At 38.1% G+C, this 21243-nt stretch overlaps 1 protein-coding gene across 1 annotated transcript in view; it reads right to left on the bottom strand.

Moving 5' to 3' along the window:
• Positions 1 to 21243, bottom strand: part of TTC33 (tetratricopeptide repeat domain 33) — a 40735-nt gene that overhangs the window by 9019 nt on the left and 10473 nt on the right. Inside the window, exon 3 of the mRNA XM_020996252.2 lies at positions 2137 to 2218. Coding sequence (XP_020851911.1) covers positions 2137 to 2218 — 82 coding nt within the window. The remainder of the gene's footprint in view (positions 1 to 2136; positions 2219 to 21243) is intronic.

Here is a 21243-nt window from a genome sequence, read left to right as displayed (position 1 = left end):
TAAATAATAAAAATAAGAGCAAAAGTGCTATTATAATTCACCTTGGCCCACCAAACCAATGCTATGTGGGTTCTTCATCATTATCATCATCATCATCATCTATATAGCACTTCAAGGTTTACAAAGCACTGCAATACATTATCTTATGGGATCCTCACAACAACTCTGTGAGGTAGGTGCTTTCATTACCCCACTTTACAGATAAGGACACTGAGGCTTAAAAAGCTTACAGGAGAACTAGTAAGTATCTGAGGCAGGATATGAATCCAGATCTTCCTGACTCCCTGTCCAGCATTCTCACCCAGTGTACTACCCACCTGGCTCATGATGAAAATGTATATCACATAAGTCTAATAGCAGAATACTCCAATTACCCAATGAATCTATAATCTCGATAATGTGGGCATTCTTTCTAATAATACATATCACAATACAACTAGGTCTGCCCACCCTGTGAAATTCTTCTTTATACTTATTAAAAAACAATTCTGCCAAATAAAACTGTTTTTGAACAAAAAAGCAAGACAGAAAATACTATTAGTTTACCTCAGCCTACCAAATATAGACTATAGTTACACAATGAATTCCAGCAGGTGGCATCACATAAATTCTGACAATAGCGTATTTATTATAAAACAAAGGGTACATGCATTCTCAGCATGATTAAGTAATGTGCTAATATGATCACATAATTTTAAAATGCATTCAATAAGACAATCAAGAAAAAGTAGGAAAGGTGTGTAAGAGATTAAATACACACAGACCACAGATGGCTCATATAAAAGTCTCATATAAAAAACTTTTACTGCCATCTAAGGAGCCCCAACCAATACTTCAGACCACCTTTGAGAATCCAGAAAAAAACAAATCTTAATAATCCAGAACTTTTGATTAATAAGTTTTCTATGCAAGCAACTTTTAGGAATTGGAAGGCAAGAGAGTCTGAAGCACAAAGCAAAAACTCAATAAATATTTGCCAAATGAATAAATGAAATACTGCAGCTGTTTCTCCTTCCCTTGGCTTAGTCACCAGCAAAGTCTAGGCCTTTTACCCAAAAACTTAATCTTCCCACAACCCACCTCCTGTGAATTCTAAGGTCAGTGAGTGACCTTAAGAGAAGAAAAGTACTTCCCTGGCTGGTGGTATAAATCAGTCCAAGAGATAATGTCATCCTAGCCTAGCCTGCTAGGCTCTCATGCTATCATGCTATGATGGCACATGCTTTTAATTGTTTCACAATAGGGAAGCATTGAGCATCACAGGGAATTCAGGCAGCTTTCTAGTTAAAGTCAGGTCTTCTAAGGCTTAATTCCTTCATCAAGCTGTTGTCACTGTTGTTGTTTCTTCTTTATTCTCAAAGAGGACCAATGACATTATGCAGGTGACTCCTGACTTTCGCATGAATTAGATTTGAGTGAGGCAGAGCTGCAAAGTCGTCAGCCTCAAATGACGTCTAATAAGGCTAATGTGACAGTAACAGCAACACTAACTGCATGACTTCAAGGAACTTACTTCCCTGAAGTAAGCTCTTTATTTCTTGAGGCAGAAAGGACAAAGTTTTCTCAACTATTATCCCTTTTGGAGGAGATGGGAGTAGAGGGATGAAGGGGACAAGAAAAAAACCTAATGAGTCTGCCTAGACTCATTCACACTTCACCTGAAAGTGTTAACTTGTCCCAGTCCTCTGGAAAGAACATAACTGGGAGTCAAGTTTTATTTAGCATTATCTATGAAACTAACTAGCTGGATAACCTTAGACAAAGCATTCATTCTCCTTGTGTCTCAGTTTCCTCATGTGTCACAGGACATCATATCCCAACTACCTATTTCACATGGTTGTGGGGAGGATCAAATGAAAAAAGACCAGAAAGAATCGTGAAACAGTTAAAGCACAACACATCATTAAATTACATTAACTGGACCTTAATTAGAGGCATATATTAGTGTCTTCTTTGCCAGATGATATAGGAAACTGTCAGAGAGAGATGGCTAAAAAGAGGTTCAGAGTAGGTTTTTTCCACCCATCTTAAATATTACACACAAAAATAATTTTTTTCAAATTTAAATCCAATTTTTGGGACTACCCATTTTCTTCACTTGTTACCACTTTAAAATTCTAAGAGTACAAGTATTACCTGTGATTTCATCTCATACAGTGTGGCATCATCTGGAGTTAACTGAAGTGCTTCATCCCATTTGTGAATTGCCTCCCAGTACCTGTAGTTATTAAAATAAATTATAATTTCACTAGGTCCCTCAAAGTTCACTGATACTATTAAACAATTATTTATTAAGAAATACAAATGAGTAAGATTATTCTAAGAATGAGAGAAATGAAGAGCACAGGAGGATGAGAGAGATGATATAGGTGAGAACAGGCAGAGAATCTTGAAACTCTCTCTAGAGTTAAACTAAATCTTACATTAAATGATAGGAGCTAAGAACCCCAAGACTGCTGTGAAAAAGGAGTTTTCACAGGGGCTGTTTTTAAGGTGAGAAACTATGATGCCCTTTGGTTAGGTTTTCCCATTGACTTCAATCAATAAGCATTTATTAAACGATCCACAATTTTCTCAGAACCATACCAAGCAGGCCTAAATTGGTCAAGGCCCCAAATAACAAAAAACCTGATCCCTTTGTGCTCCCTGGAAGCACTCTTCTCCCTGTCCCAACACTCTCTACAAGAGTCACAAGAATCTATTAGTTAGAATAGCCCTCCCTAGGAAATGACCAATAGGTCATTTAAGGGTTCTACCTCTCACCTCAAGGAGCAGTTCCATTTAAAAGGCCCTTCCTTATAAAGGAAGTCAGGAAGGCTGAACTCACCCAGGGATAAGACATTAATTATCTTGCTAGGCTGATCATTCCATTTTTGGTCGGATCAAATTGTTCAAAAGTTTTTCCTCCTAGTGCATCGAAATTCAACTCGATTCAATTCAATTTAACAAGCATTTATTTAGTGCATACTAGGTGTCAAGCTCTGAGGATACCAGGACAAAACAAAAAGTTACTGCCCATAAGAATGTATAGTTTCCTGAAGAAAAATAAGTATACAAATAAATACAAAATACATTCAAAGTAAGTTCAGTGGGAACAGCACTAACAGCTTGGAGCAGCAGGAAAGGCCTCTGGGGTCTAGGGAAGTGGCATTTGAGCCAAGCCTTGAAGGCAGTTAGGGATTCTAAGATACCAAGGCGAGAAAAGAGAAGTTTTCAGGACTGAGAGACAGCCAGCACAAATGTACGGACGCAGGAGCCAGTAAGGAAGCCACTTTGGCAGGAAGGTAAGGCGAATGAGAGTAAGTAATAGGAAAACATTTTGGAAAGAAGGTTGTAAAAGGGTTTAAACACCAAACCAAGGACTTTGTATTTTATCCTAGAGGCAAGAGGAAGCCACTGAAGAGGATCTGGGAATAATATACATAGAATCAATAACATCATCATTCACATTTATGTGTGCTTTAAAGGCTGCAAACTACTTTACACATCTCATTTGACTGTCACAACAAAATCATCCTCATTTCACAGAGGAGGAAACTGAAGCTGAGAGAGGTCAAGTGACTTTTCTAAGGTTACAGAGAAGTAGCTGGGACAAGATTGGTCCTAGTTCTGCCATCCAGAGATATACAGAGTAAGGTAAGTCCCTCTTATACATGACAATCCTTCAAATAAACGTTTTTAAAATAACTGCATGCTCTATGCCTTCAAGTCTTCCTTCCAATCCACCCAGACTACACATCCCCAATTTCATATGATTTCCTTGACCCTTCACCATCTTGTTCATAAAGTTTTAAATATTGCATGTAAAATATGGACCTCAAGGAGTACAGGAGGACCTAACCTCCTTGATCTGGATACTATACCTCTATCAATGCAGGCCAAGACTGCATTTGCTGTTTTGGCTGCAATATCACTTTTCTGGTTAATGCTAAACTTGAAGATAACTGAAACCTTTTCCAGATGAACCGCTGATAGTCAAGTCAACAAGCATTTATTAAGACCCTATTATGTGCCAGGCACTATGCTAAGCACTGGGGATACAAGGAAAGGCAAAAACAGTCCCTACCCCTACCCTAATAAATTATACACAAATGCTGTGTATAAACAAGACAAATACAAAGTAAATGGCAGGCAAGCTCAGAGGCAAAGCACTATTCTTCCTAAGGAGGAATAGGAAAGATTACTTGCCGAAGAGAAGGATTTTTTTTTAAATATAAATTTATTTATTTTTAGTTTTCAACATTTACTTCCACAAGTTTTTGACTTCCAAATTTTCACCCCATCTTGCCCCTCCCCCCACCCCAAGATGGCATGCATTCTGAATATCCCTTCCCCTAGTCTGTCCTCTCTTCTATTTCTCCCATGCCCCTTCTCTTATCCCCTTCCCCTTCTATTTTCCTGTAGGCCAGGACAGACTTCTGTACCTCATTTCCTGTATTTCTTATTTCCCAGTTGCATGTGGAAACATTTTTTTTAAACATGTGTTTTTAAAACTTTGGGTTCCAAATTTTCTCCCTTCCTCCCACCCTACCCACCCTCATTGAAAAGGCAAGCAAGTCAATACAGGCCATACATGTGCGGTTATGCAAAACACTTCCATGGTAGACATGTTGTGAAAAACTAACTCTATTTCCCTTAATCCTATCCTTCCCCCCCCCCATTTATTCTATTCTTTCTTTTGACCCTGTCCCTCCTCAGAAGTACTTCCTTCTGATTACCCCTTTCCCAATCTGCCCTTCTCTCTATCATCCCCCTGCTCTCTTGCCCCCTTCCTCCCCTATCTTCCTATAGGGTAAGACAGATTTCTATACCCAACTGAGTGTGTATGTTATTCCCTCCTTAAGCCAAATCCTATGAGAATAAGATTCCCTCATTTCCTCTCACCTTCCCCTGTTTCCCCCTCTACTGTAAGAACCTTTTCTCGTCTGTTTCGAAGATAAGAATTTTAGCTAAGACTTGAAAGAAGCCAGGGAATCCAGGAAATGTAGGTGAGGAGAGAGAGAGAATTCCAGGCAGTAACTACTGCATGTATTTTGCTCAAGCCAAATATTGAGTTCAGAAAAAAAAAACCCTTCAAAAATAACCTATTTCATCTTCTTGTTAGTTGTGGACCACCCCAGGCTAACTAGATCTTTCTGAACCTTGATTGTTACCCAGTATGTTAATAATTCCTCCCTGCTTTAATAATTTTTAAATGTCACCTAAGGAAATACAATAACCAAAAGAGGGTATTCAGGACTCCTAAATAAATCAACATCATCTTTGATAAGAAAACTATCCTATCACAAACATATCATCACTTTCAACGACAGGTACATGTACCATCCTGAGGGAATGAGATATTCTCACCGATTCCCCCATAGTTAAGAAAAAGCCAGTGAGTGAATTAATAAAATGAAAATTAATTGCTCATACTATTATGCTCATTTAAGTAATTTCTACCCTTTTCAAGGAGAAAAATGCTTAAACACTGAGAACTGCTCAAGAAGCATAATTTCCTCCCAAACATGAAGCAGAGCAATTAGCACTAGCAATCTACTGGCTAAACACAATTTCAAAAGGCAATACTCATTTAAGTACAATAAAATGATACACAAAAATATGGGTGATATAAAAGGCTATTTAATCACCCACTAACCTAGACTTATATCATAAGTCACTTTTAGATTTTATTTTTATTCCTGTAGAAGGGAAAAGAATCTAATTATTTGCTTTTAGCTCTTATCATTCTAAAGAATCTCTACTTGTCCCTTTGCTTCATCCAATCTTATCGCCAAAAAAGAAAGAGTTTTTAAAAATACAGAGAAAAAAACCTTTTTAAACCACTGGTTCAAACTCTATGAGGAATGCAGCAAAACACTGTTAGTTAAGGTCAGGAAGACCCAGTGTCAACTGGTTTTTAAACATGACCAAAATAATCACATACATACACACACACACACACACACACACACACACACACACACACACACCCATACAGAACTGAAAATTTAACAGTCTGATAACTTTAAAAAAAAAGCTAGAAATAACAAAGAGCAAATCTCCATGGTCACACAGCTAAAAAGTATCACAAGCAGGAATTGTAAATTGGTTTTCAGGACTCCAAACACAGGTCTCTGCCTGCTATGCCACTCTGCCTTTGCAATAAATGACTAGAGTACAAAAGTATACATCTCACATACATAATAAAGTTGACAAGTGAAATCCCATATGCAATATGGGTGAAGAGTTATTACTAACCTGGGAGGATGGGAGAGGTCAGGGAAGGCTTCCTAGAAGAGATGACATTTTAGTAGGGTACTTCAAAGATAGATATGAATGAATTAATAAACGCCAGACACTGTTCTAGGGGGATGGAATAAAAATACAAAGTGTATAAAAATCCCTACTCTAAGACAGCTTGCAATCTTTCCTGGGGAAAAAACAAGTATATGTATAAGTATATACAGAATAAACATGAATAAATATAAGGTACCTTGGGGAGGGGGAAGGGGTGCATGGCATGGTGGCTAGTGGCAGCCTCGAACGAAGCCAGGAAGATCTTTTGTCGTTCATTCAGTCACATATGAATCTTTGTGACTCCACTGACCAAAGCACCACCAGGCCTTCTATCCTCCATTATCTCCCAAAGTCTGTCCAAGCTCATGCTTCTGTGACAGTATTTTTGAATCTCTCCTCTGATGTCCCCTTCTCCTTTTGCCTTCTATCTTTCTCAGTATCAGTCTTTTCCAACCAGTCCTTTCTTCTCTTTATGTGGTCAAAGAATTTAAGCTTCAGCTTCAGTATTTGTCCTTCCAATAAGCAGTCTGAATTAATTTCTTTAAGTATTGACCGATTTGATGCTATCCAAGAGATTTTGAAAAATCTCCAGCACAGGGGCAGCTAAGTGGTGCAGTGGATAGAGCACAGGCCCTGGAGTCAGCAGAACCTGAGTTCAAAACCGGCCTCAGACACCTAACACTTACTAGCTGTGTGACCCTGGGCAAGTCACTTAACCCCCAATGCCCAACCAAAAAAAACAAAAACAAAAAAACAAATAAAAGGAATAAGTAAAATACAGATTTTTTAAAAAAATCTCCAGCACCACAATTTGAAAGCATTGATTCAGGTGGCACTCAGCTTTCCCTAAAATCCAGCCCTCCTAGCCATACCACTGCTACTGGGAAAACCATAGCTTTGACTATGAGGACTTTATGGCAAGGTGCTATCTCTGCTTTTTAGTAGGAAGAATTGACTGAGGTCAAAATCCACCTCTTGCTGTGTGACCCTGGACAAATCTCAGTGACTTAGGCAACTCTCTAAGGTTCTACATTGCAGAGAAGGTGCCAAATTGGGAGTTTCTTCACCTGGAACTTTCCTAAACGAATCAAATCACTGGTCCAGTTCAGTGAGTACTATCTAGCAGGAAAGTCACTCTTAGCTGAAAGGATCAGGAAAGGATTTCATGAAAATGGAGGGGCTTGAGCTGTGTCTCAAAGGAAGAGAAGGATCCTATATTTTGTAAGGCAGAAATGAGGAAGGAGTGAATTCCAAGCCAGGAGTGGGGGGAGCTAATTCAAATGCATACGGATGGAGTGGCTGGCATGTAGGAAAAATAGAAAAAAGGCCAGTATGGCTGGACCACAGCATCTACAGAAAGGAATAATGTGGCTTTAAGACTGGAAAGAGAGGTTGAAGCCAGGTTGTGAAGGGATTCACAAGCCAAACTGCAGAATTTACATTTGATCTCAAGGCTATAAAGTCACTGAAATTTATTAAGCAGGGAAGTGACAGGGTCAGATCTGAATTTTAAAGTCATTTTGACAGCTGAAGGGAGAATGGAATGCAAGGTAGATTTGAGACAAGGAAGCCAATTAATCTTAATGAGGGCCTTCACTAAGATAGTGGATGTATGAAAAGAAGAGACCAGATGGCAAGATAGGTTATGATCACAAACATGGCAAGATTTGGTAACAGATTGGATATGTGGGGTGTGAAAAGTCAAGGATAATGCCAAAGTTACAAACACAACAGACTGGAAGAATGATTGTGTCTTTAGCTGAAATAGGAAAATTCAGAAAAAGGGTGGGTTCTGAAATGGGGGGAGGAGGAAAGAAAATGAATTCTGCTTTGGGATTGTTGAATTTGAATCAAACAGGTATGGAAAAAAGGCGGGACAGGGCAGAAAGTGAATGTCAAGGGAATTCCAGGCAAAGGGAAGATATAAAGACACATATATAGGTAATCAGTTTGGTTGGAGTTTAGAGTACCTGGAAGAAAGTAATAAAAGATAAGACTAGAAAGGTAGAACCTTGAATGACAGGCTAAAAAGTTTTAATTTTACTCAGCACTGGCTGGTTTCAAGTAGAGGAGTAACACCATACATCACAAGGAAAGACGATGAAGCAGCACTGTTAAGGAGAGCAAACAGGAAGAAGACCTGTTAGGACGCTACTTTGAATAGTCCGGGAAGGTGGTAATGAGGCCCTGTAGCAGGATAATGGCAATAGAAAGGAAACTAATGCAAGAGATATATTGCAGAAATGAAGTAAGAATAAAAGACATGTATTAGGGGAAAGAAAATAAACTCTGTTTTGGAAACAGGATTCCCAGGGCAACAAAGCGGAGTTAAGATTTCAAGCAGGGTCTTCTGAGTTCAAATCCAGTGCCTTTTCCACGATACCACACTGCCTCTCATGTGGAGTTTAAGGAGCCAGTCAGACATAAGATGTGGATACAGAGGTTGGCAAAGAGATCAGAGATGGAGACAGACACCTGGAAATCATCACTATAGAGAGGGAATTTAAAATATAGGAGTACATGAAGTTTTCTTAAAGGAAAGATTGAGAGGGGAGAGAAGCAGCCTTAGAAAAGAGCCTAGGGAAATAGTCAACTTCAGAAATTCTGCATCTTCATCAAAACTTTCCATACTTCTACCCCTCTATACTTCTCAAGGACTTATCCCTGATCTGACTTCAGTTTTCCTCTCTCTCCAGATTCTTCCCACTGCTTAGCCATCCGACCTCTACAATGTCATCTGCTGTTGGATCCTTTGCCATCTCACTGTCATTCTTCTCTTGCCAAATCTCAGTTCTGCATTACTCCCATCTGCCTCTTCCTCTCCTACTCGCAAGCCACTAAACACAACTAGAGGAAGTCTCACAACTGTGCTGGCAGAAAACATCACAAATTCATGCTATCCAGCCCTTACTGCAGCAAGTCAGTCCTTTTGATTCCTCCCCAATTAATTACCTATCACTCCCAGCAGAAGATATTCACACCCTACAATCTAGCAGTTCCTCAGCCAGAACACTCAAACTCCTGTTTCCATGCCTTTATAATGACTGTTCACAAGACCTGAAAATTTCTACCACTTCACCCTTCCTGGTTTTCCTGACTTCCTTCAAAACTCCATTCAAATCCCGACTACTCCAAAAGGCCCTTCCTAGTCTTCCCCACTCTAACACCCACTCCTTTTGATAACGCTTTCCTCACTCAAATTGTCTTCCATCTACTTAGCATATATCTTGTATGTACCAAATTGTTTACATATTTTCTCCCCAATTAGAATGTAAACTCCTGGAGGGCAGGAATTATGCTTTTGTTTTTCTTTGTAACCTCAGTGCACAGTGCCTGGTATATAGTAAACACTTAATAAATATTTGTTGACTTGACTTCTCAGGTGGGAAGGAAGAGGTACGGTCAATGGTTTCAAGGGCTATTCTGCTAAGGAATTTGGTCTTATGAGTGTGCATCTGTGTGTTTTGGGTTTAAAATTAATACTCATCAAAAAGTTATTAGGCACTGACCGTGCACAAAATAGGCACTGAGGAAACAAGGACTAAAAACCAAGTAGTTCCTTCCTTAAAATATAAGAAGCTTACATTTCAAAGGATATGACATGTAAAACTGTAACCAAATGCTAAGTAATTTGAAGAAGGGGTAATCATTAACAATGGATAATTCAGGGAATTAATAGAAGAAGTAGCCCCTAAAAATCTGATATGGAAATGAGGGATTCCAACCATGAAGGTGCACTTGTGAAAAGACACGGGCGGGGGCAGGGGGGGATTAAATACTGATTCCTGGAAACAGTAGGCTGCTTTGAATGGAATGCAGTATGTATGAAGGGGAGTAATGTGAAATAAGGCTGGAAATGTAGGCTTGAGCTAGATTGTGGAGGACCATAAACACCAGGATATCAAATGTGTATTTCATCTTAATGGCAACAGGTACATACTCAGACTTGCCTGAAGATTATTTTGGCAGCTACATGGAGGAGCTATGAACCAAGGTAAGCTGGATGTGGTAAAATAGGAACTAGAAAGATTAAATATCAACATTTTGAGTGTCAGTGAACTTAAATAAATGGTAATGAATGAATTTAATTCACGTAATCATTACATACACTACTGTGGACAAGAATCCCTTAGAAGAAATGGAGTAGTCTCAAAGTCGATAAAAAGGTGAAAAAAGCAGTACTGGTGTATAATCTCAAAAACAACAGAATAATATCTGTTTGAATCCAAGGCAAATTGTTCAACATTACAGTAATACAAGTCTATGCTTCAGTTACTGATGCTGAAGAGGTCAAACTTGATCAGTTCTATGAAGACCTACAACATCTTCTAGAAATAACACCAAAAAACGATGTCACACTCATCACAGGGGATTGGAATGATAAAGTAGGAAATCAAAAGATACAACTGGAATAACAGGCAAGTTTGGCCTTAGAATACAAAAAAAAAGCAGGGCAGTGACTAATAGAGTTTTGTCAAGATAACTCACTGGTCATAGCAAACACTCTTTTTCAATAACCCAAAAGGCAACTCTATACATAGACATCACCAAATGGTCAATACCAAAATCAGATTGATTATATACTTTGCAGCCAAAGGTGGAGAAGCTCTCTACAGTCAGTTAATACAAGATCTGGAGCTGACCGTGGTTCACATCATGAGTTTCTTATTGCAAAATTCAGGCTTAAATTGAAGACAGCAGGGAAAACCATCAGACCATACAGGTATGACCTAAATAATCTCTTATGAATATGAAGTAGAAGTAACAAACAAATTTAAGGGATTAGACGTGGTAGATGGAGTGCCTAAAGAACTATGGACAAAGGTTTGCAATACTGTAGAGGAGGCAGCAACAAAAAAAATTCCAAAGAAAAAGAAGAGCAGGAAAGCAAAATGGCTGCCTGATGAGGCTTTAAAAATAGCTGAGGAAAGAAGGAAAGCAAAAAAAAAATAAAGGTAAGATATATCCAACCGAATGCAGAATTCCAGAGAAAAACAGGAGACGGAAGGTTTTCTTAAATGAGCAATGCAAAGAAACAGAAGAAAACAACAGAAGGAGAAAGACGCTCTTCAAGAAAATTAGATATCAAACTACCATTTCATGCAAAAATGGGTATGATAAAAGACAAAAATCATAGGAACTTAACAGAAGTAGAAGAGAATTAAAAAAGGTAGCAAGAATATACAGAACTATACAAGAAAGATCTTAACATCACCAATATCCACGACTGTGTGCTTACTGGTCTAGAACCCTACAACCTGGAGAATGAAGTCAAGCAGGCATTAAGAATCACTGCTAACAGTAAAGCCAGTAGAGATGACAGAATTCCAGCTGAGCTTTCTAAAACCCTAAAGCCTTTGTGTGGATCATAACAAAATGTGCCAAGTCCTCAAAGAGATGGGAGTACCAGATCATCTTACTTGTCTCCTGAGGAACCTGTACCAAGAAGCAACAGTTAGAACCAAACAGGGAACACCTGACTGGTTTAAGACTGGAAAAGGAGCATGACAAGGCTATCATCTTGATCTGACCATCAAGGTTAGCTACCACACTGATGGTAAACTATTTAACTTGAAAAGGCTACAAGCCAAGACTAAAGTAGAAGTAGAGTTGGTCCGTGATTTTTTGTTCACAGGTGACTGTACACTCAATGCAGCCTGAGCCTGAGATGCAGCAGAATATGGACCAATTTTCTGCTGCTTGTGCTAATTTTGGCCTAATAATCCACACCAAGAAAACAGGTTCCCCACCAGCCAGCACCACACCATCCATATATGGAACCACTGGTTACAGCAAATGGGAGAAATTTTGAATGCTGTGGATGAGTTCACTTACCTCGGCAATATACTTTCCAGGGATGTCCATACAGATGGTGAAGTTGACAACTCATTGCCAGAGCTAGCTCAGTGTCTGGGAGACTCCAAAAGAAAATGTGGGAGAGAAGAGGTATTAAGCTGCATACTAAACTGAAGGTCTACAGAGTTGTTGCGTTGGTTTCATTGTTGTATGCCTGTGAAACCTGGAAAGTCTACCAACACCACACCAGAAACTTGAACCACTTCCATTTGAATTGTCTCAGGAAGATTCTGAAGATTAATTGGCAAAACAAGGTACCAGACAATAAGGTGCTTTCCTTGAGTTGAACTGCCAAGTATTCAAACTCTAGAGTGCAAATTCAATGGGATGGCCATGAAGCCCAAATGCCAAACACACACACATTTACCTAAAATAATATTTTACGAAGAACCTGCACAAGGCAAGCACTCATAGAGGTCAGAAGAAGCGATACAAGGACACTCTCAAGGTCTCTCTGAAAAACTTTAGCATTGATTGTGAGACATGGAAGGCTTTGGCACAGGATCACCCAGCATGGTGTGTCTGTATCAAAGAAGGAGCTGTGCTCTATGAGAATTCAGAAGCCTCTTGATAAGGGTGAAAGACAAGAGCATAAAAGCTGGCTTGGGGGGCAGCTAGGTGGCATAGTGGATAGAGCACCTGCCCAATCCAGCTTCACACCAAACACTTGACACTTATTAGCTGTGTGACCACAGGCAAGTCACTTGACCCCAACTGCCTTTAAAAAGAAAAGAAGTAAGAAAAAAATAAAGCTGGCTTGAAACTTAAAATTTATTAAAAAAAAAAAAAGATCTTCGTAACCGGTCCCATTACTTCCGGGCAAATAGAAGGAGAAATGTCAGATTTTATATTCTTGGGCTCAAAGATCACTACAGATGGTGACTGCAGCCTTGAAATTAAAAGACACTCCTTGGAAAAAAAGCTATGGCAAAATCTGTACAGCATACGAAAAAGCAGAGACATGGCTTTGCCGACAAAATTCTATATAGTCAAAGCTATGGTTTTTCCAATAGCAATGTATGGCTGTGAGAGTTCGACTATGAGGAAAGCTGAGTGCTGCAGAATCAACATTTTCTAACGGTGGTGCTGGAGAAGACTGCTGAGAATCCCTTAGACATCAAAGAGATCAAATCAGTCAATACCTAAAGAAATTAATTCAGACTACTTATTGGAAGGACAAATACTGAAGCTGAAGCTTGAATACTTTGGCCACATGAGAAGACAGGACTCACTGGAACAGACCCTGGTATTGAGAAAGATTGAAGGCAAAAGGAAAAAAGGACATCAAAGGATGAGATGGATAGACAGTGTCATGGAAGTACTAAACATGACTCTGGACAGTCTTTGGGAGATAGTGGACGGAAGGGTCTGGCATGCTATGGTCCATAGGGTTCACAAAGTCAGACATGACTGAACAACAAAAAATAAGGAGGATGGGCTGGAAAAGGGAGAGACTGGAAACAAGAAGACCAATTAAGAGGTTTTATAATAGTTCAAGTAAACACTGTTAGGGTGAGGGAATCTATATGACTGGAGAGAAAATAATAGATGTTAGGTAGTGTAGATTTTTATATTACATATGTAGATCAAAGGGAAGGGATGACTCTGAGGTTTTTGAACCTGTTAGTACTCATTATAGAAATGAAGTTTGCTGAAAAAGTCAGTTTAGAGAAAAAGATGATGTTTTTTGGACATATGAGCTTGATAAAATAACAGGAAATCCAGCTTGGGACAAAACCCTGAAAACCAAATAGTAGGGAATGAATGATGATTCAGCAAAAGGGATGAAAAAACTTATGTGATGCAAGCCAAAGAATCTGTAACTCTAGCATGAAACAAATTCTAGAACCTGAAGGAAAGGAAAATCTAAGTACAGGTAAACAGAGAAAACCTTTGTAAGGTTAACTAATACCATCAATACCTAAGAAATAGTTGGTAAAGACTTATAAGAATGATTAAATTACTTATTTCAGACAATATTTTAAGGTAAATGTGCTTTTCGCAATCAGCTGCTAGTACTATAAACATAATTATACCCGTTTAATAGATGAGTATTTAATAGATAACGAGATGTAGAGTTTTAAATTGTCTTAAGACCACGAAGTCAGAGTTAGTAAGTGTCAGCATCAGTACTCAAGCCTGGGCCTCCTAGCTTCAAGTCCGGCATTCTTTCCAGGGAATGACAAAGTGGCAGAGAGTAAGAGAAAGCTCCTATGTGCAGCTTCTCTATCTTCTGGAAGAAGGTATGTATCTAGTCCCTTTAACCTATCTGCCAGACAGATAAATGAGATAATATTTGCAAAGCACCTAGCACAGTGCCCGGTACCTAGTAGATGCTAGAAAATGTACCACACCAAGTCCTGATGAGGAATTAAAAAAAAAAATCACAGTGAGTCATTTTTCCAGCCCAAGTTGGCTTTGGAAGAAAGATGAAGAATTCTGAGGTAGGGTCCAGCCAGGAATGGATGCACAGAGCATTTCAGGACAAGGAGAACCTATGCACCAGGGCAAGGTCCCAATCCAGCACAGAGGAGCCAAACTTGTTTAGGGTATAGGCATAGGTAACAGCTGGTTGCTCTGATACTCACTACCTAGCTCTAGATCACACATCCAGAGCAGGCTAAAGAAGAGACTTGCCCATAAAGGTGGCATTCTAGAGTGAGGAGTGGTCACAGCCTTTCAGCTGTGTATACAAGTAAGGAACAAGTTCTGAAGCAAACAAGCTTCTCACTTCCAAAGCAAGGGGTGTGGTTCTGACCCTAGGAATGGAGCAGCGTCTCAGTTCCAGCCTCCAGCCCACCCTGCAGTAGAATAATCATGACAAGAAACCCAAATCTAAGGGGAGTTTGCACTTCCGTTGCTCTGAACTGGTAGAGCTTTCTAGCTGGCTCATAGCAGCTGAGTCTAGTAGAAATCTCCTGGAACATTAACCAAGGGAGTAAGTCCTCATGTTTATGGCACAGACCCACAGAAGCTGCTGATCAGAAATTTGCAGGGCTCAGATCAGGAGGGCAGCCATTAGCCTTTGCCCTAGATCAGACCACTTTGGGAGCCCTGAAAGTTTGCCAGTCCTCAGCCTGAGCTGTGTCTGAAACTTAGAATAACACATTTAATAGCCCAAGAAAAAAGCAGCTGGACCAACCCAGACCTCCCTTCTGTATAGAGTCCAACAACCTAATATGAAGTCTGGAGTAAGGAAACAGTTTGGAACAATAAGCAAATAAACAAACAACCAAAACGCATCATAAAATGCAAGTGCATTGTCAGGGAGGCTTGAGACACAAAGCAAGAAACAGAAAATTACTCCAAATATTTGTAAGCAAAGCTTGAAAGATAGACACAGCTTGGTCCCAGGTTTAACTACAATCCCTAGACCAGATGAAAGAAGAATTATAAAAAGAGTTTTGAAATATTTTTTATAAATGAAATGAGAACACTGGAGAAAAAAAGTATTAAAGATATGAGTTAGAAAAGAAAGAATGGGAAAGGAAATTTAGTTTGGCATAAGATACAAAATGCTGACTAAACAACAAACTCCCTGAAAATTAAAATGGACCCAATAGAAGCTAACAATTCCATTAGACAACAAGAAATATTAAAACAAAGTCAAAAGACAGGGGGGAAAATGGAAGAAAAGACAAAGTAACTCATTGCAAAAACAACTAACTTGGAAACAGAACAAGGAGAAGTAATTTAAGAATTAACAAACTACCTAAAAGCCATGACCAAAAAAAGAGTCTAGACTTCATATTTCAAGAAATTATAAAAGAAAACTGCCCAGATATTTCAGAATCAGAGAAAAGAATGGGAATAGAAATAATCTATTGGCTACTTCCTGAAAGAAACTCGAAAATGAAGATTTCCAGGAACAGTACACAGCCAAAATCAAGAGCATTTGGGTTAAATTTTTAAAAATACCACCGGCTAGGTGGCAAGGTGGAGAGAGTTCCAGTCTTGGAGTCAGGAAGACCCGAGTTCAAATCCAGCATCAGACACTTGACACTTGCTAGCTGTGTGACCTTGGGCAAATCACTAAACCCTGATCGCCTCACCAAAAAGCAAAAAAAAAACAAAAGAAAGAATTACCAGCAGCTAGAAAGAAAGAATTCAAGAAAAACCGAGCATGCTCCTAGGACTTTCAAGCATCCTCATGAAAAAGGTCAGAGCTGAATAGAAACTTTGAAGTACAAACACAATAGTCAAGAGAAACATCATAAGGAATTAAAGAAGGATAAACTGCTTACATTCTCATGAGGAAGATGAAACATTTGTCCCCTTATCATCATTGGAGGTAATCCAGGGAGTCTAAATTAAATAGAGGGTCTAGAATTAGTTCTTTTATGTTTTGATATCTTATAAGAAGAATAGAAAGGGAGGGGAAGAGGAATTAATGGAGGGCAGGGGTAAGGAGGTGAGGAAAGAAGGAAAAGAAGGATAAGGAAATTATCTGCATAATCAGAATGCACAAGTCTAACAAACAAGGAGGAAGGAAGCAAGGCAGTAATTGACACTTGATCCTTATTCTCATATGAACTAGTGAAGGGAGAAAAAATTACATACACACACACACACACACACATATTTCTGTTAAGTTCAGAAATACATTCCGCTTAAGAGGGAAAGAAGAAGAAGGAGGAAAAGAGGAAATAAGAAGCAAGACAGATTAAGGAAGGCATTAATCCTAAGGAAAAAAAATTCCAACAAAGGATATGTAAAAAGTATTTACAGCAGTTGTTTCTGTAGTAGCAAAAAACTGTAAACTAAGGGGGTGCCCACCAATTAGGCAATAGCTTATGGTATATAAATGTGATGGAATATTATAGTGCTATAAGAAATGATGAAGGAGACAGTTTCAGAAAAACCTAGCAAAACTTGTATGAATTGATATAGAGTGAGGTGAACAAAACAGAACGAGGAGAACAGTTTATGCAACAACAATATCATAAAACAACATGAAAGACTTAAAAACTCTGGTCAATGAAATAATCAAATATACTTCTAGACAATTCATAATGAAAGCCATCTCCTAGCAGAGAGGTGGTAAAACTCAGAGTACAGATCAAGGCATATTTTTTTTTTGGACACGGCCAACGTGGGAATTTGTTTTGCTTGACTATACATGTTTGTAAATGGTTTTGTTTTGTTTTATTTTTTCCTTCTCAAGTGGGAAGGGAAAGTGGGAGAAAGAGAAGGTAGATTTTTATTGATTGAAAAAAAAAAAGAATTTTTTAAAAAGTTTGGTAGAGAATGCCTAAGGCAAAATAGTGTAACTTTATCTAACTAGTCACCAGAGAAAAGAAAAGATGAAAGGCATAGCAGAAGCTCTATGTCCCTCTCAGTGCTTCTCACTTGCTCCTCTGTAGGTGTGAGTTTACCTGAGGTTTGAATACATAATCACACTTTCAGTTCATACTCTCTGCCACACCAAAGGATGGTGCCCTTTTTTAGGGGCAGGTTAGTTTTGAACCGAGAAGGTCCAATTCTGTTTTTAAGCAAAAAGCTGATGTTTCATCCCAGTCACACAACCCACTGTTCTTATGGAAATCAAGTAGGGGAAAGGAACACTATTAACCCTATTTCCCATTCAGAATAACTAGAAGGTAATTAGATGTCAATTGATGATTTTAATATTACCAAGGATAGCTAAGTAAGAAGACTCCCCTCCCATAGTTTGCAATATATATTCCATGTTAAATTAGTTACAAACTTCAAACTGTGAAAACAAAATTTCAAACTATCATCTTGTTAACTTTACAAGAAAACAGTAGACTATGAAGGTCCTGCATTCCATTTCCTTCTATTAAATATTTTCAGATTTCAAATAGTCTTACTTAGCTGTTTCCAAGTTTACTGTCAACACCTTTCTTAGGAGTTCACGTTTTATTTTTTATTCCACTGTTTGATGAGCTTATTAACGAAAATCTTATGGTCAATGGCCTTCTCATTGATTCATTTTAATATCCTACCTCTTACAGATGGATTTCTTTTCTACAACATTACAACAATATTTGAAAACTGTTTTGTTTACTGTTTAACTACAAAGTGGCTATTATGGAGATATGATACTGAAAGTACTTTTTAATGGATCACTGTTACTATGATAAAAGTTAGCTAAATGAGTTTTTCAATGAAAAAAATTTTGTTTTAGCAAAAATCATCTCCTTTTAAAAGTAGTGAATTAAAATTCCAAATTAGTCAATTACACACCAAAATTTTTCTTCCAAATTAAACTAGATATCTAGATAATGTAGTATTTGTCTTCCTCAAATAGAAAATAGCTATCTGAAAAAGGCCAAACCACCTTAGTTTCTTCATCTATAAAATAAGGGGATTAGACTAAATGTTCTTTAAGGTCTCTACCAGTTGTCACACACTATGAAATAAGTATAAATTTCACACAATTTGTAACTTAAATTAATTCAAAATAAATAAAAATAACAAAGACTTTGACTTTGAAAATGAGTGAAAACTATGGAAAAAAATTCAATTACAACATTTGTCAAAATATAGGCTATCCAGAACATAGGTCACACCTCTAAAATGAGATCTCAATGAAAGGAAATGCGAGAGATCTCTTCCCTTACTTTGCAGCACCAATAGCAGGGGTGTCAGGTACAGGCTCCTGTATCAAGAGAGAGGGAGCGAGAGAATCAGTTGTACTAGTTCTGTTGCATCTAGAAAGAACAAGAAGTACTTAGCTGTTTTTCCACTAAGAACACAATATGTCATACGGTTGTATATATTTTTAATTCTGTTCCTTCCTCAAGTGCCATGATGATTGAGTTCTCTGATCCCCCACCTAAGAAGTGATCTTTTCCTACCCTGATCTTCATGCCAATGTTTGGCTTCTCCTGTGCACTTTTTCATATTTGTATGGCAGAGTTATTTCTGAAACACAGCTAATTGTCCCCAGCTGTTAGCTCCCAACTTCTTCCCCACTCCTTCCCCACTGCTGTGGCTTTCTGAGGTTAAAATGTACCTTAAAGAAAACCTACATGTAGTAGTACTTTAATGAGCATACATGACTTCAGCTAGAAGGCATGGGGAACAGGCTTAATGTAGACAAATGATCTCAGCCTATCTGCTATCTCTGCACACAGGTCAATAGGTACATTTAAGTTAACATTCTACTCACCCCTCCCCACCATTCTCACTAGGCTTGAAAGCATTCTTTGAGCTTCTTCCTAAACATTACTCTGTCATTCCTTCCAAATTTCTGGCCTCAGTTACTGTTTACTGCAGGTTTTTGTTTTGTTTTGTTTTTGAACTGCCTTATACATGACTAATTCAAGCCCAAACTCCTGGGATCCTTTCGTTTTAGACTCCACTGATACTACTACTGATTCTGCTGATATTTTCATTATCATCCTTCTGGTTATTTTTCCATTAGTAGCTGCCTTACAGGTATTTGGTGTTCATTTTTAAGATAAAGAATCCTATTTCTCTTTTTGTCTTATCTCTTCCATAGCCTATGGCATTTTTCAAAATAACATATACTAACCATGAAAGTGGCAAGGTAAATAAATAGGCCATTGAGGGACCCTTTCCTTCTAACCTGAGCCTGGATCAGCCTTTTCTCTGGTTTCTTCCTAACCCTAGGATAAGAAATTAATTTTTTAACTAATTTTTATCTCATGGCCACCAAAATATCAAACAAGATTGTAATCTCCACAAAAATATGAGCTCTGTCATTTTTTCATCTTTCTATCCCCAGAACCTGGAATGGTAATATGTGCTTAATAAATGTCTGCAGAACATGAATTTCTAGAATTCAGACTGTGGAGCAAAATGTGCACTATATTCAGACAGGTATTACAGCTATGGTTTTAAAAACTTTAGTCTAGACCAAAGATTTCTTGATTCCTTTTTCTGAAGGAAAAACTATACAAGTATTATCTTAAAAAGTAAACCTTGAAACTAATCAGAGTTTTTTTTTTAATTTTTTTTTTGGGGGGGACGAGGCTATCAGGGCTAAGTGACTTGCCTAAGGTCACACAGCTAGTAAGTGTCAAGTGTCTGAGGCCGCATTTGAACTCAGGTCCTCCTGACTCCAAGCCCAGAGCTTTATCCACTGCGTCATCTAGCTGCCCCCCAGAGATAGTTTTAAAACCTGTCACTTAAATAAAATTAAATGACCTACAACATTAAATAAATTTGAAATTTTACTTTCACTAAAAAGTTGTTTATTTTCATGGAAAAAAAATTAAACTAAAACATTTATAATTTAAAGATAATTAGATTTATATGAAAATTTGAGATCAAATTAGTTTTAGAAATCACAAAAGACAACATAATTTTTTTTTAAATCACCATTAAGTACAAGAAAAATTTAAATTAAAAAGACATTTTTAATCAATTAGCAAATCTTGTTGCTTGCTGCAATTTTCTTTCAAAAACGGGTCATACTTACAACTTCTCCATTTTGAATTTAGGTACTCATGATAATGTCTATTCATTTCTCTTGTCATTTTTTTAGTCAAAAAATATCAAGATCCTACTTATTACATATTAATTTATAAATGCCTATAATACTCTGGACTATAAGGAAAAAATGATGTGGATATTATACTAGAAGGTTACCAAAGAATGTCAAATTTTATTTTGATGTAGAATGTATAAAATATGCAACATACTAGAAGTGAGACTGAGCCTTATGTGTAGGCAACTATCTGCGGTATAATTTAAGAGATGCTTTATAGGTCTCCCTACCCTGTCATGATGTCTGAAATTCTACCAAAATAAATTAACTGCCTTGGTTCCTTAGACTTTTCAGTCTTCAGGATACCCTTTTTAAAACACAAGGGACCTGGATGATGGAGCAGCAGGAAGCAACGGTCAGGTTCCCTTCCACAAACACTTTTCTAACAGGCCTAAAAAATGCACCAGCTCAAATCCTAATGGGGAAATCCAGAAAATGTTAAAGTGAATTCTTTGTCAGGCCTAACTTGGCACAGGGAGACAGAAAAGTTTGCTGACACTGGGGATGGGGTTGGGACAGAAACACACTGGCACCCTTAGAGTACTCTAGTGCCCAGGGAGAGGCTGTGCATCAGTGTAAGAGGAGATGCCAGACCCAAATGAGAGTGCTCTGTAAACCATAAAGGCAGA

The sequence above is a fragment of the Phascolarctos cinereus genome, unplaced genomic scaffold, assembly GCF_003287225.1.
Source record: "Phascolarctos cinereus isolate Bilbo 61053 unplaced genomic scaffold, phaCin_HiC Scaffold_4;HRSCAF=312, whole genome shotgun sequence".
NCBI lineage: Eukaryota > Metazoa > Chordata > Mammalia > Diprotodontia > Phascolarctidae > Phascolarctos > Phascolarctos cinereus.
This window is presented reverse-complemented; position numbering and strand designations above follow the sequence as displayed.